Source organism: Saimiri boliviensis, chromosome 8 (genome assembly GCF_048565385.1).
Source record: "Saimiri boliviensis isolate mSaiBol1 chromosome 8, mSaiBol1.pri, whole genome shotgun sequence".
NCBI classification, from domain to species: Eukaryota; Metazoa; Chordata; class Mammalia; order Primates; family Cebidae; genus Saimiri; species Saimiri boliviensis.
This window is the reverse complement of record NC_133456.1, coordinates 103848401-103864047: the sequence shown is the minus strand read 5'-3', so window position 1 is coordinate 103864047 and position 15647 is coordinate 103848401. Positions and strand designations below refer to the sequence as shown.

At 40.5% G+C, this 15647-nt stretch overlaps 1 protein-coding gene across 5 annotated transcripts in view; it reads left to right on the top strand.

Annotated features, from left to right (window-relative positions):
- Nucleotides 1–1420: 1420 nt before the first annotated feature.
- SLC39A12 (solute carrier family 39 member 12) overlaps nt 1421–15647 on the top strand; it is a 90239-nt gene continuing 76012 nt past the window's right edge. For 2 of the 5 annotated variants that reach the window (XM_074404969.1, XM_074404968.1), the window contains exons 1-2: nt 1421–12931; nt 13789–14134. In XM_074404969.1, coding sequence (XP_074261070.1) covers nt 13874–14134 — 261 coding nt within the window. In that variant the 5' untranslated portion in view covers nt 1421–12931; nt 13789–13873. The remainder of the gene's footprint in view (nt 12932–13788; nt 14135–15647) is intronic. The other 3 variants (XM_074404970.1, XM_003930645.4, XM_003930646.4) reach the window with 2 other exon arrangements.

The window sequence follows — 15647 nt, the reverse complement described above, 5'->3', positions numbered from 1 at the left end:
TACAATCATTGCCAACACTTGTTATTTTCCAGTCTCTTTTAAAACACTGATAATTATCCTAATAGGTTTGTGGTCGTTAGGATATCTTTCTCAACAACAACAAAAATAAATCACTTGATTCACACACACACACACACACACACACACACACACACACACAAACACATACTCTCTCTCTCTCTCTGTCTCTCTCTCTCTATTAGCATGTATCTCTGGAGAACCCTGAAGAATGCAAGTATCTAAAAGGAAATTTTTCAAAGTACTTGTAGAGTGAGTGGGTTTTGTAAAATAAACCTGTACTGCGAAGATCTTAAAATTAAAGATCTAAATAAGAAAAAAAAATACCTTTCTGAGTTCCTACTTCAGTGAGCAGGGATGGAAAAACCCCATTAAGTGCATTGTATGAAAGTTCCTGTGTCCAAGAGACATTCTAGAGTGTGCCAGCCAGTACACCGCTTACAGAAATCTGAACTTCAGTGTGAATTCAAGATTCAACCTTACGTGCTTTTCTCCACACTCCCTCTCTTCTCAGGGAAAACTTCCACAGCCCAAGCCATTAAACCAAGTAGGTGCTCAAAGATCTCTATCTGCTGAGTCAATATCAACTGCGACTCCTCATGCATGGGCCATTTTGAAGGTATTATTTCTTTGTCACCAGAGGGAATCTTGGGTTGTAGCTAGATGGCAATTTGTGTTCAGTGATAACCACTTTGTTCAAGAACCCTTCTAGCCTCTCTTCTTGTGATTTCATAGAGACCTCTACATTTTAGCATAGTGCTAAAAGCTAACTTGCCTTTTATTGTCTCCTGTGGTTTTAATACTGAGTTAGGGATCCCCATCGCACACACCAAATATCCCTGATGACAGTACTGACCCCGCTACATCTGGCTGACTGATTACCAGGCTTTGTTTGACAAACTGCGAACCCAGTGTGGACTGTGACTGTCCTTTCCACTATATATCACCAGCACCTAGAATATAGTAACATAGGTAGATACTCATATACCTGAGTGTGATACTATGTAAATGTACACATAATTCCTAAGCCTCATGAACATTTCCTATGTGCTATGCATGGCATTACTTGCATTACTATTTATTTTGTTTATTTTGAGACAGTCTTCCTCTGTGGCCCAGGCTGGAGTACAGAGGTGCGATCTTGGCTCACTGCAACTTCTACCTCCAGGGTTCAAGTGATTCTCCTGCCTCAGCCTCCTGAGCTGCTGGGATTACAGGTGTGCACCACCATACCTGGCTAATTTTTGTATTTTTGGTAGAGACAGGGTTTCACCATGTTGGCCAGGCTCTTCTTGAACTTTTTTTTTTTTTTTTTTTTTTGAGAGAGTTTCACTCTTGTTACCCAGGCTGGAGTGCAATGGCATGATCTCAGCTCACCGCAACCTCCGCCTCCGGGTTCAGGCAGCTCTCCTGCCTCAGCCTCCTGAGTAGCTGGGATTACAGGCACGCACCACCATGCCCAGCTAATTTTTTGTATTTTTAGCAGAGACGGGGTTTCACCATGTTGACCAGGATGGTCTCGATCTCTTGACCTCATGATCCACCCGCCTTGGCCTCCCAAAGTGCTGGGGTTACAGGCTTGAGCCACCGCACCCGGCCCTTGAACTCTTAACTTCAAGTGATCCACCAGCCTTGGCCACCAAAAGTTCTGGGATTACAGGCGTAAGCCACTGAGCCTAGCCTCATTACTATTTAACTCCTCACAACAGCCCTATGAAGGTAAGTTTCCGCTATAACCTTTATTTTATAGTTGAGGAAACTGAGAGAAATTTTCAGAAGCTCATCCCACAGCCAGCAAGTGGTAGAATTTGAATTTGAGCCTGGGGATTCTGGCTCTTGAGTCACTAAGTTGATTCTGAAAGGAAGAGGAAAAAGGAAGGAAGAAAAACAAACAATTTTATCTGTTTTAATTTTTTTCCTAGGCAAGAGGGAGCCCAGGCCACTGAAGGCAGGCTAGGTGAGAAACAGAACTGTCCATGGGACAGAGCCCTGGTGAAACCAGACTGAAGGTCAGCACAGGCCAAAGGCCCCAGAGAAAAAGCTGTATTCACCAGAGACAGTGACCCAGAGCAAGGGGTTGGGGATGAGTGGGGAATTGGTGGCAGGTAGGGGCTTCTGGGCTTCCCAGTGCCACTCCATTTCTTCCCGCTTGGACATGGCTGGCCCTGGAGGCCATCCCATAAGGGAGGAGTATGATACCAACAGCTTCAAGCTGCTTTTCCACTATCAGCCCTGAGAACAATGAATTGGGTGTCTTATGCTGTATGTTACAGTTATCAATGAATAGATGATACAAATACATGATATACAAATGTTAAAATGCAAATTGTATATATAATATAGATATATACATATATACAAACATCCACTCATAGTTGTGTATATATAACATTTTAGCAAAATATAGTAAACTTGGAACAGTTATATACATATACACACATATGCATATATATGGAGAGAGAGACAGAAAGCAAGCTTTACCTTTCCTCATTTCTCTTTTTACACAAATGGAAGAATAAATGCCTTATCTTTTTGCTTATGATTATGATTGATAGGTGGGTAGACAGGGTCTTGCTCTGTTGCCCAGGCTGGAGTGAAGTGGTGGAATCATAGCTCACTGCGGTCTTCTACTCCTGGACTCAGGCAGTCCTCCCCCGTCAGTTTCCTGAGTAGCTAGGACTACAAGAGTGATCAACTGTGCCCAGCTTATTTGTTTATTTTTGTAAAGATGGGGTCTTTTATGTTTCCCAGGTTGTTTTCAAACTTGTGACCTCAAGCAGCCCTCCCACCTTGGCCTCCCAAAGCATTGGGATCACAAGTATGAACCCCTGTGCCCAACCTATGATTACTTTTAGTGATTGTCTCTTATTAGTGTATATAAAATGACTATTAATTTGTTGGCTGCATATGGTCAACTGAAAAATATAAAAATGTCCTATCGATGGTCAGTTAGGAGGTTGCAGATTGTCATGGTAACAGTACTGATATGAAGATCATTTAACATGCTCCTGGCTCTTCCAGAGAAAGATACAAGTGTTTCTCTAGGATATATAACCAGAAGCATTTTATTTGACAGCTCTTTCAACCTCTGCCCTCAAGAGTTTCTTTATCTCCATCCTCTCAACAAAGTTAACACCTTTTTTTTTTTGTTAAATCAATATTCAGTGCTATTACATTATACTATCATAAGTCACATAGTAGGCTTTTATGTCTTTCCTAAATTACTTTGTTTGCCTTCCATTAAAATGTTCTCTCTCTTTTTGCTTTATGTTTGAAGGCTCTATCCCTAATTTAATTTCTGTACTTAATGATTTCTTCACCCAAACGTATAGGGCCATTTATTAGACTCATGGTTTTTCTAGGAGACATTCATTCTGGGCTCTCTTCTCTCCTTTCTTATGAATTGGTTTCACTAAGAAATTTGAAGAAATGATTATACAATCTCTCAGCATTCAGAGTTGCTGTCAAGAAATGTGGTGCTATCTCCAATTCTGTACTTTTTTGTATGAACTGTCGTGTTCCCTCTGGATGTTATTTGGATTTTTATTCATCTCCAGTGCTCAGTAATTTTACAGTGCTAGAGTTACTAACCTCTTTCAATCTGGAAACTCATGTCCTTCAATTCTAGGAAATATTTTTGTGTTCCTTAGAATTTGATCTCTTTTTCACTGTTCTTTCGGAGCTTTTATTATTTGAAAACTAGACCTGTCATCTTTGTTTTTCAATTCTTCCTACTCATCTGTAATACTTATTTTCTAACTTTTATTGAAATATTTACTACTGCAAGCCCATTCATAATATTCAAGAGCTCTTTGTTTTAATATTTTTTACATTATTCAGTTCCTGATTCGTATATATAATAGCTTCTGTAGGAATAAAAGCTATACCTGAAGGGAGCCATCATTTAGGATAGAGTATTACATTTCTACCTTTCTTTATAGAATCATCCTCCTCTCCTGTCCCCACCCCACACATATATCCAACCATATCTATTATCCCCAAGTTCAGAATTTTTCTGACTGAGCCTTTCCAGAGAGGAAACTTCGACCCTTTCTCCAGGGAGGAAAAAGTACTTATGCAGTGGTGTGGCTTGAAGAGGACTGGAGTCCAACTACTTGTTGATAGGAGTTTCAGCTAGTGGTGTGCTGGATTTGGGTCACACCCAGCTCTTCCCAGTAGACGGTTCAGTGTTCTCTTATTGGTAGTCTGAAATGAGCCATGATAGGAGTATTGATACTACAGAGCTCATCCATCATTGGGAGGTGCTCCTCACCTTTCAGGACAGTCGTTACACGTAAGTCAGCATGCTGCCACATCCAGCCAGTCCCCATTTTACGCTTACCCTAGTCCAAGTCTTCAAAGGTACCAAGTGCTCCATCCCTGAGCCTCCTTGTTGGACTGTGACACAGGGTTTTGTTTCTCTTCATTTTCCTCTTCTTCATGCAAGTGGATGTCCAATTTGGTATGTTAAGCCATGCCTACTCATCCATTTTCAGCTTTTAAATTTGTTTTTTTTTTTTTTAAATTTCTGTTGTCCCTTCTTTGCTCTCTTGATTCAATTGTGTATGGTTTTTTAATCCCCTGTTTTCATTATAAATGTATTTGGAGGAAAGATTTGAGAAAATATATACCATGTTAACCAGAAGTCTTGTTATGTATTTATGGTCTGAAAAGAGGTATTGATGGTACTGATGTAGCACAGCTGGGAACTGGATCCAGAATTGGGCAGTTATCTTGGATATCTGTGGATGTTTAATCAACTTAAAGAATAAATGAATCTAACAAAATCCTGGCTTTGCTAATAATGTTTAGCATTTTCAGTGCCAGATACTACACTTCACATGCTCTACCTCATTTAATTTCCACATGAGATAGGTACTAAATCATTATCTTCCTTTTAGAGATAAAGACATCAAACCTTAAGAGACTTCCAAGGTCACAAATCTTATGACAGTGGCAGGGATTTATATTTACGTCTGTCTGAAACGTTTAACTCTTGAGCCTGTTTATTTATATACTCCTTATGGAAGATTCCTGACCAAGAATAGATTGAGGATCAAGCTTCAGTTTTGTGCACCAATGTATGCCAGAGAAGAGACAGATGCTCAGTGCAGGTTTCCGGGGTCTTCTATTCTCAAATGGCATTTAAAATAAGAACAGTGCTATCTTAGAAACTGGTTAAGAGTAAGCTTGTTTAGTTCTGCTTGACGACATTCCATCCGTGGTTTCCAGTGCCGTCCTAACCACTTTGTACTTCCAGCATCCCCCTAGATGGGTCTTAATCATTTTATAACTTTTTAGACTCTAAAGTCTAAAAATTTCCGTTTTCACGCTATTATAAAGACCTTCCTGCGACTGTCATTCCCTTTATAAAAGGAGTAGGTTTAATGGACTCACAGTTCTGCATGGTTGGGGAGGCCTCAGGAAACTTAAAATTAGGCTGGAAGGTGAAAGGGAAGCAAGAACCTTCTTCACATGGCGGCAGGAGAGACAAGTTCAAGCACGGAAATGCCAGATGCTTATAAAACCATCAGATCTCGTGAGAACTCACTATCATGAAAACAGCATGCGGGAAACTGCCCTGCATGAACCAATTACCTCCCTCCCTCAGCACATGGGAATTACAGTTCCAGATGAGATTTGGGTGGGGGCATAGAGCCAAACCAAATCAAGTGGGAAATGCTACGTATCCCCAAAGAGAAGCTGAAGTTTTCAGAAGTTCTAATACAATAGGATGCGGGGTTTTAACAATATTACCTTGTTTTGATTATTAATTTTAGTGTCAACTGGACCACAGGGTACCCAGATGATTGGTGAAACGTTACTTCTGGGTGTGTCTGTAAAGGTGTTTCTGACACTAACATTTAAGTTGGCTGATTGGCTAAAGCAGATGGCCCTCCCTAGGGTGGGCCAGCATCATCCAATCCACTGAAAGCTGAACTAGAACCAAAAGGCAGAAGGGAGAATTCGCTCCATGTGCCTGATGGTCTTCAAGCTGAGACGTGTGTCTTCATTCACCTTTGGACTTGGACTGGGAACTTACACCATAGGCTCTCCAGGGTCTCAGCTTTCACACTGCAGATCCTGGGACTTTTCAGCCTCCAGGGTCTTACGAGCCAATTCCTTATCATCTTTATCTGTGTCTATGTCTATATTTACATCTCCTATTTTTTGGATAACCCTAACTAATGCAATTGGATTGGCCCTCCCGAAGTGCATGCTGGAACATTGCATTGCAAATCTCTCAGGGGGTGCTTTGTATATCATGGACTATGTGAATGACGTCTAGCAGAGTTGTGCAGCCTACGAGGCTAGTTATATTTACTCTCTTGAATCTAAGGCTCTTTACTAGTAGTTATGGGATCCCAACGAGATCACTCCTTATAATACACAATATCCTCCAGTTCGAGGAAGATCTGATCTGGGTTTTCATAGGAGCAATGTATGAGGCAAAGGTTATTTAAACAAAGGTGCTTCATTTAGCAAGTGAGGTACAGGCATTAGCTGGAGCTACTTCCTTCATCTTCTCTTCAGAAGATGGAGATGATGAGTAAAACAAGAGATCACAGCACGGCTCTCATGTCACCATTTTCTCTACTCAGCACCTTATCTTTTTGATAGATTTTTTTTTTCAGTGGTTGAGTTATATTATTTTAAGCTGGCCCTCCCCTCTTCTAGATTCGGATCCTCTGATCCATCAATTGCCTTTTATCCATTCAAGGATCAACCAATTCTAATCAACGTTCCCTCCTTTGGCTCATATATTCAGTTGTTTATTAAATATCTGTTGAGGACTCGCTATATGCCAGGAGAGCCTATGATGTGAAAACTTGGGATACAGCAGTGAGAGAAAGATGAAGTCCCTCTCCTTGCAGACTTTACTGACGGGCAGGTAGACAGAGTTTAAACAAATAATGACAGAAATAACTTACTTTTATTGAATGGAACAGAATGAAGGAAACTTACAGGAAGCCATGAAGGTGCACATTGGGAATTATGCCAGGTGTGAGAAAGTAATGCAAAAACTGAACGATGATGCATGAGTCGGTTCAGAGAAATGGAGAACGGAAGGTTGGGAAGTAGTTGAGGAAAAGTTTGTTGGAATAAGATGCAGAGGAAAAACAAGGTCATGACCCACTGCTCAGGGTATGGCTACCTCATTTTGTGGTTCCCTGTCTTACAAACTCCCAGTTGGGTTTATCTTTTTATATTATTGTCAATTCTCTGAACTTTAATTAAAAGGAAAATCCTCTTTACTGGTAGAACTCAGGATATATCCTCAACCTTTTTGCATTAGTAGGGGCCAGGGTCTTCCACTAGACATAGCACATGGGAGAACAGGGTTTTGATGGTATACATCTTGTGTTATATACAAACTATATCTATAGTTGTATATTTCACTTGGCAGGCTCTAAAAATGTGCTTGCTGAATAACTTGTTGAATTAAAGTTTTCCAGAAATTATTTCTGAGAAAATATATTGTTAAAGGAAGCATTTATTTGATAAATGTTAAGAATTATTTTCCTCCATTTCTATAATGCTAATCATTCTGGGATTATCTCTTTTAAAAAATGCTCTACTGGCAGGGCGCGGTGGCTCAAGCCTGTAATCCCAGCACTTTGGGAGGCCGAGGCGAGTGGATCACGAGGTCGAGAGATCGAGACCATCCTGGTCAACATGGTGAAACCCCGTCTCTACTAAAAATACAAAAAAATTAGCTGGGCATGGTGGCACGTGCCTGTAATCTCAGCTACTCAGGAGGCTGAGGCAGGAGAATTGCCTGAACCCAGGAGGCGGAGGTTGTGGTGAGCCGAGATCGCGCCATTGCACTCCAGCCTGGGTAACAAGAGCGAAACTCCATCTCAAAAAAAAAAAAAAAAAAAAAAAAACTGCTCTACTTCCTTTCCTATTCCAAACCAGTAGCATCTTAGTGCTCTTTTGCTTTGGGAATTTTTGCACAGAGCAAGCAGAACTGATTGATATCAAAGGGGCTTTCTGGCTTTTATAAGAGCCAACTTTCATGAAAGAGATGATGCCAGGGGCCCTGAGGATGCGGGAAGAGATGAAAGCATCTTTGAGAGGAGGAAGAAAAGGAGGGAAATGCTGCCCATACAGGCACTGGTTCCAGTGAGAACCCGAGGCTAACCCATTGTGCTGAAACGGTGCCCTGAGTGACACAGCCTCTGAAGCCAGGCCTCAGAGGAATGCCTAAAATTGAGACAAATGTTCGTTTTCATAAAGATTCTGAGCCCTGTATGCAGAGTGGAAATAGCCGAGTCCATAACCAAAACTGGACTAACCGGATGATGGGGATTAGGATGTGAAGGTTCTTAGCAACTACTCAAGTGTGCAACTGATGAGTTTCCCTGATGTTTCACCTAGGACTCTGGCCCCACCTGAGGATGGAATTTCCCTCCATCAGCCTGCATGGAGGCCCAGAGTTAGACTGAAGGTGACATTTTTCACATGAGTTTATCATTCTGTCACAGCACACTGTGAGTAATTGTTGACCAATAGAAAAGACATTTGAGAAAGCAGTGGTTTTCCTCAATATTGGATAGGTGGTTTTAACCAGCTTAAGGGAAAGTACTATTTCCTTAATGAATTTAACATCCTGTAGGAAAAGTTGCTGGATTCACTTGAGGTCCATGTCCATAGTGTGGGACTTTTGCCCACTTCTTCAGCTCAAGGGCATTTTGATACTTCTGTATTGTTGCCATACTGGAATCTTCCATTGCTGGTTCCAGCCCCTCCCCTAAGTAGGAATTCCATTCATTGATTGATGGCTTCTAATTCTACAGTTAGCAGTAGATGCCAACAGTGTTGACTTCTGCCATGTTACAATGCAGCAAGAAGCGCTTTACCAGATACAGACCCTCAACTTCAGACTTCCCAACCTCCAGAACCAAGAGCCAAATAAAGCTCTGTTGTTTATAAATTACCCAATCTATGGTATTCTGTTACAGCAGCACAAAACAGACTAAGAAAATGATTTTTTTTTCTGGTTGTGTAAAATTATACAAGTTTTCAATAGAATGTAGAAATATAATAGAAGGAAAAATCACCTACATTCCTACTACCAGTGGGCTATTAATAGTTTATTGATACCCAGTGTTTTCGTCATGAATGTATTTTTTGTAGTTTTAATCTGTATATTACACATAAATGCTTTACTTTTTACATGTTATACTAATAATTGCACAAATATTGGAATGATCCCTTTTTATACTGAGACAAAAATCCATTGCATAATCATTGAACAATTTATTTGGTAGAATGCTGTCAATACCATTAGTTCAATCCACATAACTAACATCAAATTATTCTTTCTTGGAAATAATTGAGTTCACATTTTTTAAAAAAACTATCATTAAAGGCTATTTAAAAGATAGAAATTTTAATATGTCACATAATTTTGATATATCCATCAATTTGACACCAAAATCTTAAAAGCAGAGTAAAGTATTAAATATCATCCCTCTGTTTTTCTAAAAAAAAATTCTGAAAATAGTAATGTTTTTGGTTTGTGGAGTAAAAATCTACATCTGATCATCCTGTACTTTAGTATTCTTTAATATGAAATTAGAGCTCTTAATTTTAGGATCAAACAAATAAGGCTAATTTAAAAAGAAAAAAATTCTCAAGATTCTGAATAAATATCAAACACTGAAGATGTCCTTTGCTTGGTATTATTTGTAGCCAATTCAGGAGGACTTAAAGGCAACATTAGAGAATGGGTTAAGAGATAAAGAAAATGTCATTAGAAGTTCCACCTACTTCCCCTGGAGAGAGTAGAGGTGACAAACACAGACTTTGGATGTAAATTGTCATATTGACTCATAATTTTCCATCTCTATTCTCAATGCTTTATGGTACCTAGTGATCCCCACCTCCTGGTATTCAACCCTACATGGTGTCCCCTCCACTTAAGCATGGGTGGGGCCTGCAATTCACCTCTAACCAGTAAAATACGGGCTGTCGCTCTGTGTTTAGATTACATAAGATTGTCAACAACCACATGAGCATGAAAAGGGATCCTTCCCTAGTTGAGCCTTTACAAGAAACCTTAGTGCTGGATGACATCTGGATTGTAGCCTTGTGACAGACTCAGAAGCAAAGGACCCAGCTGAGCTGTGCCTGGACTTGTAACCCACAGAAATTGTGAAATAATCCACTCGACTTGCTGTAAGTGACTAAGTTTGGGTCGATTTTCCATGCAGAAATGGATCACAAATATACCTGTGTACACAGTGCTTCCCTAATAGTGACTCAGAATAGCTATGAAATGAAGTGCCCGCTCTCACCAGACTTCTTCATACCAACTCTCTATTTCCGCTAGCCTCTTTTATGCCTGAAAATGTCACTTTAAGAAACACTGGTTTGTAGGCTATTATTACTGCCTCAATTTTAGAATTTGTTATTGGTCTGTTCAGGGATCCATCGTCTTCCTGGTTTAGTCTTGGGGGGTATATGTGTCCAGGAATTTATTCATCTCCTCTAGATTTTCTAGTTTATTTGTGTAGAGGTATTTATAGTATTCTCTGATGATAGTTTGTATTTCTGTGAGATCAGTGGTGAAAGACTCGTTATTTTTTATTGTGTCTTTTTGATTATTCTCTCTTCTTTGGATAGTCAAGACCCATCTCACGTACAAAGACACATATAAACTTAAAGTGATGGAGGAATATTTACCAAGCAAATGGAAGGCGAAAAGAAAAGCAGGGGCTGCAATCCTAGTCTCTGATGAAACAGACTTGAAACCAACGAAGATCAAAAACACTAAGAAGGGCATTACATAATGGTAAAGGGATCAATGCAACAAGAAGAGCTACACTATCCAAATATATATGCACCCAATACAGGAGAACCAAGATGCATAAAGCAAGTTCTTAGAGATCTACAAAGAGACTTAGACTGCCACACAATAATAGTGAGAGACTTTAACACCCCACTGTCAATATTGGATCAACAAGACAGAAAATTAACAAGGATCATCAGGACTTGAACTGAGCTCTGGACCAAGTGGACCTAATAGACATCTATAGAACTGTCCACCCCAAATCAATAGAATATGTATTTTTCTCAGTGCCACATAACACATAATCTAAAATTGACCACATAATTGGAAATAAAACACTCTTCAGCAAATACAGACTAACAGCAGTTTCTTAGACCATGGTTCAATCAAATTAGAACTCAGCATGAAGAAACTCACTGAAAACCGCACAACTACATGGAAACTGAACAATCTGTTCCTGTATGACTACTGTGTACATAACAAAATTAAGGCAGAGATAAATAAGTTCTTTGAAACCAATGAAGACAAAGACACAATGTACCAGAATCTCTGGTCCCCACCATGGGGATGACAGGTGGCACTGAGAGGAGCTGGTAGGGAGCTGTGGTCTCGCGTGCCCCTCTGGTCCTGAGCCTGCTCCCTCCTCGCTTCTCCACCCACTGGACTCTCGGCTTAAAGGGCTTGACTTTCAGTCCAACTTCCTGCTCCCCTCTTTGATTGCTCATTCCAGACTCTTAACTTCAGTTAATCTCAGCGCAGAGCTCACAAAACACAAGCCAAGTCCCTTTCCTCGACAGTTCAGTTAAACCTCACTGTTTCCTGAGGGCTTATTACAGAGAAGCCTGGGCTGGGCACAGTGACTCGCGCCTGTAATCCCAGCACTTTGGGAGGCCTAGGTGGGTGGATCACCTGAGGTCAGGAGTTCGAGACCAGCCTGACCATCATTAAATGGCGAACCCCTGTCTCTATTAAAAAATAAAAAAAAACCAGGTGTGGTGGCACATGCCTGTAATCCCAACGATTTGGGAGGCTGAGGCAGGAGAATCCCTTGAACCCAGGAGATGGAGGTTTCAGTGAGCCATGGTCATGCCACTGCACTCATGCCTGGGTGACAGAGCAAGACTCCATCCTCACCCCACAAAAAAAGGTCTGGAATTTTCTAGGAATATTTGCCTTTTGTATTTCCATCAGTGTTACCAGCAATCTCTCAGGAATATCCCACCCCATAGTCCCCAGATTTCATACCCAGTTAGTGATGAGGCTAATTATCCTGATCTCTAGTTTACCTGCCCACCAGCAGACTTAAAGCCCTGTACTGTGGCGTGTACTTTGCTCACTCCGAAATCTTAGGGTTTAACTTCTCTTGCCTTCTAGAAAATGAACCACTTAGTTCCTTCAGTCATTTACTCACTAATAAGTTGTTGAGAGGCTTTGTTTTGCGGAGCATGAAGGATCTGACATAGTAACTTCTACCAGCAATGCTGGTCCTCACAATATATGCAGCTGATTAAAGTTCCTGGTTTACACCACCTACTTCCCTGGTAAGAACTTCATTCCTTCAACCAATACTTTTCATTTGAAAACATGTAATTATGAAAGCTTTCAATCTTTTAGGCGTCTGCATCTTGCAGAATAAATAGGGTTCCAAAGAGCCTATCTTTTCAACAAATCCTTGGTTAGAGCCTGGATGAAACTGTTATTACAAAATCAACTAGAGAGAAAAAAACTCTTCATCTGACACTAGTCTTTCTATTCTGCGAGGTGAAATCCTTTGACCTAGATTCTGTCCCTTGCAAGGCAAAGTGACAGTAGGCGAGCCTAAGAAAAATGGTTAAATCTTGATCTAAAACGTTAAATTCATGAACCACACTGATCTGATTACCCTGAAAACCTACCAGAGAGAAAGTTCTCCCTTTTATCCACCTTCATTGTTACCTTCAGAGCAGCTCTCTCCATAGCAACTGAAAACTTCTCTGGGCTGAAATAATCCTCTCTAGCTCCCAGTGCACAGTCAAAGAATTTTAAAAACAAGGAACTTTGTAACTGTGAAATACTCTCCAAGATTTAAAGGGCTGTGGAGCTCCAGATCAAGAATCGTTTATCTTTCTTCTGAAGGTAAGCACTGGGGTTAGAAATGGTTGCATCATTCTCTGTCACTTTCAAAATGCTAACATAACATCCTAAAAGTGTCTTTGGGTTTTTTTTTTTTTAACTCATAAAAGTAATCCCAATATCTTTGTTGCTAGCCTACAGTCATTTACTAGCTAGCTCATCTCTGGGCCAGGATCAGATGTGAGATGCTGTTAATATTTTACATGCCTTAAGCCATCAACAGAAAGATAATTTTTTTTTTCCCTAGAAAGTTGACTGGCTCTAAAGTCGCCCTCCACTCCTTCAGTCACTACTGAGTGAGTGTGTTTGTCACGTTCTTGAGGTCTTGGAATTCTGTTTTGCTAAGATGCTCCCTACTCTAGAATCTTGACTTTCATTAAACTAAAAAAAAAAAAACAGACCTGTGTTTTTGGAACATTATGATTTTCTTCCAGTACTTTTCCTTGTCTAAAACCTTTTAACATGATGTTGGTGATTCAGTAGAATTTATTTTCTCTTTTTATTTAGGGATGAGGACCACAAATAACTTGGAGTTCTTTATAATGTGATAAATATAAGGTGTTTCCCAACGTGGGTCCTGTAACTTGTACCACCTGCTGGTGAATGAAGAAACTCTTCATTTGTGACGCTATGTTTAGTTTAGGGAGAGGGAATCTAACAAGCTTTTTGGCTGTTGGGCAGTTTGAGAATCTACAGCCATGGTACTTTCCTGCCATTTGGGGTAAAAAATTACCTACAGACCCCCTGCTGTGTAGAAACAGCTTGTCATTGCAAATCAGCTTAGCCACCCAATTAATGAGTCCTTTCAAACATGTTGAAGGCACAATAATGGAAGGCTTTATTTTTCCCCTTTGCCACAGAAATTCCTTTGGTTACAAGTTTACCCTGTCAGCAGCAACACACTCATCTCCATCCAAGGCAGACTCAAGGTGGAGGAAGGTGGAAATGTGCTTCTGGACAAAGCTTTCAGTATCCTGGGTGCCACTGTTTCTTCTACTGGGCCTTGTTTTTTCCACTGAGACAGACAAACCCTCCACCCAAGGCAGCAGAGGTCGTGGGAGCTCAGGCCAATTCGCAGACCTACTGCAGGTTCTCTCTGCTGGTGACCACATACCCCGCAGCCACTCAAGAAGCCTCATCAAAACATTGTTGGAGAAAACTGGGTGTCCACGGAGGAGAAACGGAACGCGAGGAGATTGCAATCTGGTTAGTGACATAGAATGGTGTCAGGTATCAGGACACGTCCAAAAGAAAGCAGTGGATTCTATAAGGGTTCATTTCAGTAAAGCTAAATCACAGGCCAGTCTTCCAGTATGTACTTGGGCAATGCATTCTGGTTAAATAATTTCCATATTTGGGATACAGCAAATCATTCAGCATTCTATTTATAACACCTAGGGCCATTTTTGTTGTTGTACAAGGAATAATGTTTATATAAGGCTTTCTAGAACCTTTCTGTATATTTAGAGGTATTTATTCGGGAGCATGAACTTTTAGTCGTCTTTTCTGATTAATCTTTTTTAAAGCCGTCAGTGCACCTGCATGTGACTAGTTTTAGATGCTATTTGTTTTCTGGAGCACAATAATGGTGATCTGATATTTGTCCAGTGTTAGATTTTTGAGTAGTTTCTCTTGGCATGGCATTTTCTAATATTATGCATAGATCGTAGTTAATGATTAGATAATCATCTTCTTACAGATGAGGAATCTGAGCTGGGGTGACGGGTGCTGTAGGTGGAGCTGAAGTCAGACCCATGGCTCCTGGGGCCTGATTCACAGCCTGATCTTAGGCTACAAAGTCAATCTCAACCCTGACTGGAATCAGCTGAGTAGGTTTCCCAAAATACCCATGTTTGGGCTTCATCCTCTAGAGATTGAGATTTTACTTGCCTAGGACAGAATTTTTTAAAGTATCTCTGGGTCACTTTAATATGCCATCTGTGGTGGCTGAGAATCTTCATTAGGGAGGGTGGGGTAGGATGGTAGGAGGTGAGAGCTCATGTGTTTAAATAACTGCAGAAAAAGATGAGACATACTCCACCATCCCGTTACTTACCCACAGGATTATTTAGGATGAACCCTTAAAAGCATAAATGAAAGCATGCCTATGTAAATAAAACAAAAGTTAATAACTGTCTCCAAAACACGTTTTGGTAGACTTCTCAATCAGGCATAGCTCTGAGGGGGGAGGGGGTTGGGGGAGGGGAACATTTTCTGACTAGGTGTTTTGTTTCTTCCTAACAGAAGATATCTTGATCACAGAGACTTTTTCTCTGCTTTGCGTGAGCAATAAATAATTCAATAATTATTAAAATACCCAATGGTTCCCAGAGGAAATGTGTTATAATAGGCAAGTCATCTGTGATGACATTAATATATATAGAGAGCAACACAAGATGTCCCACTGGAAATAACCAGAAGTCATCTCTTATTCATGTCCTCTGAGGATTCGCTTCAGGGGAATGTTCTCCTTTAATGACGTGAAGTGCCTTATGAAGGCTGGTCCAATATTAGTTTTGCTGGGGAGAAGGTAAATATGCAGAATTGTTCTCCATTTTCAGGGCTGGGGGAAGGATTGTTCTGTATTTATTGTTTTCTGTGACATCATCAGGGGTTTAGCTGCTTTGGTCCCCATTTGAATGGGTTCCATCCCTAGGATTTGAAACACCATCTTGAATAGCTTTACCCTCCTTCTCTAGGAAAGAAACTGAGAAGTTAA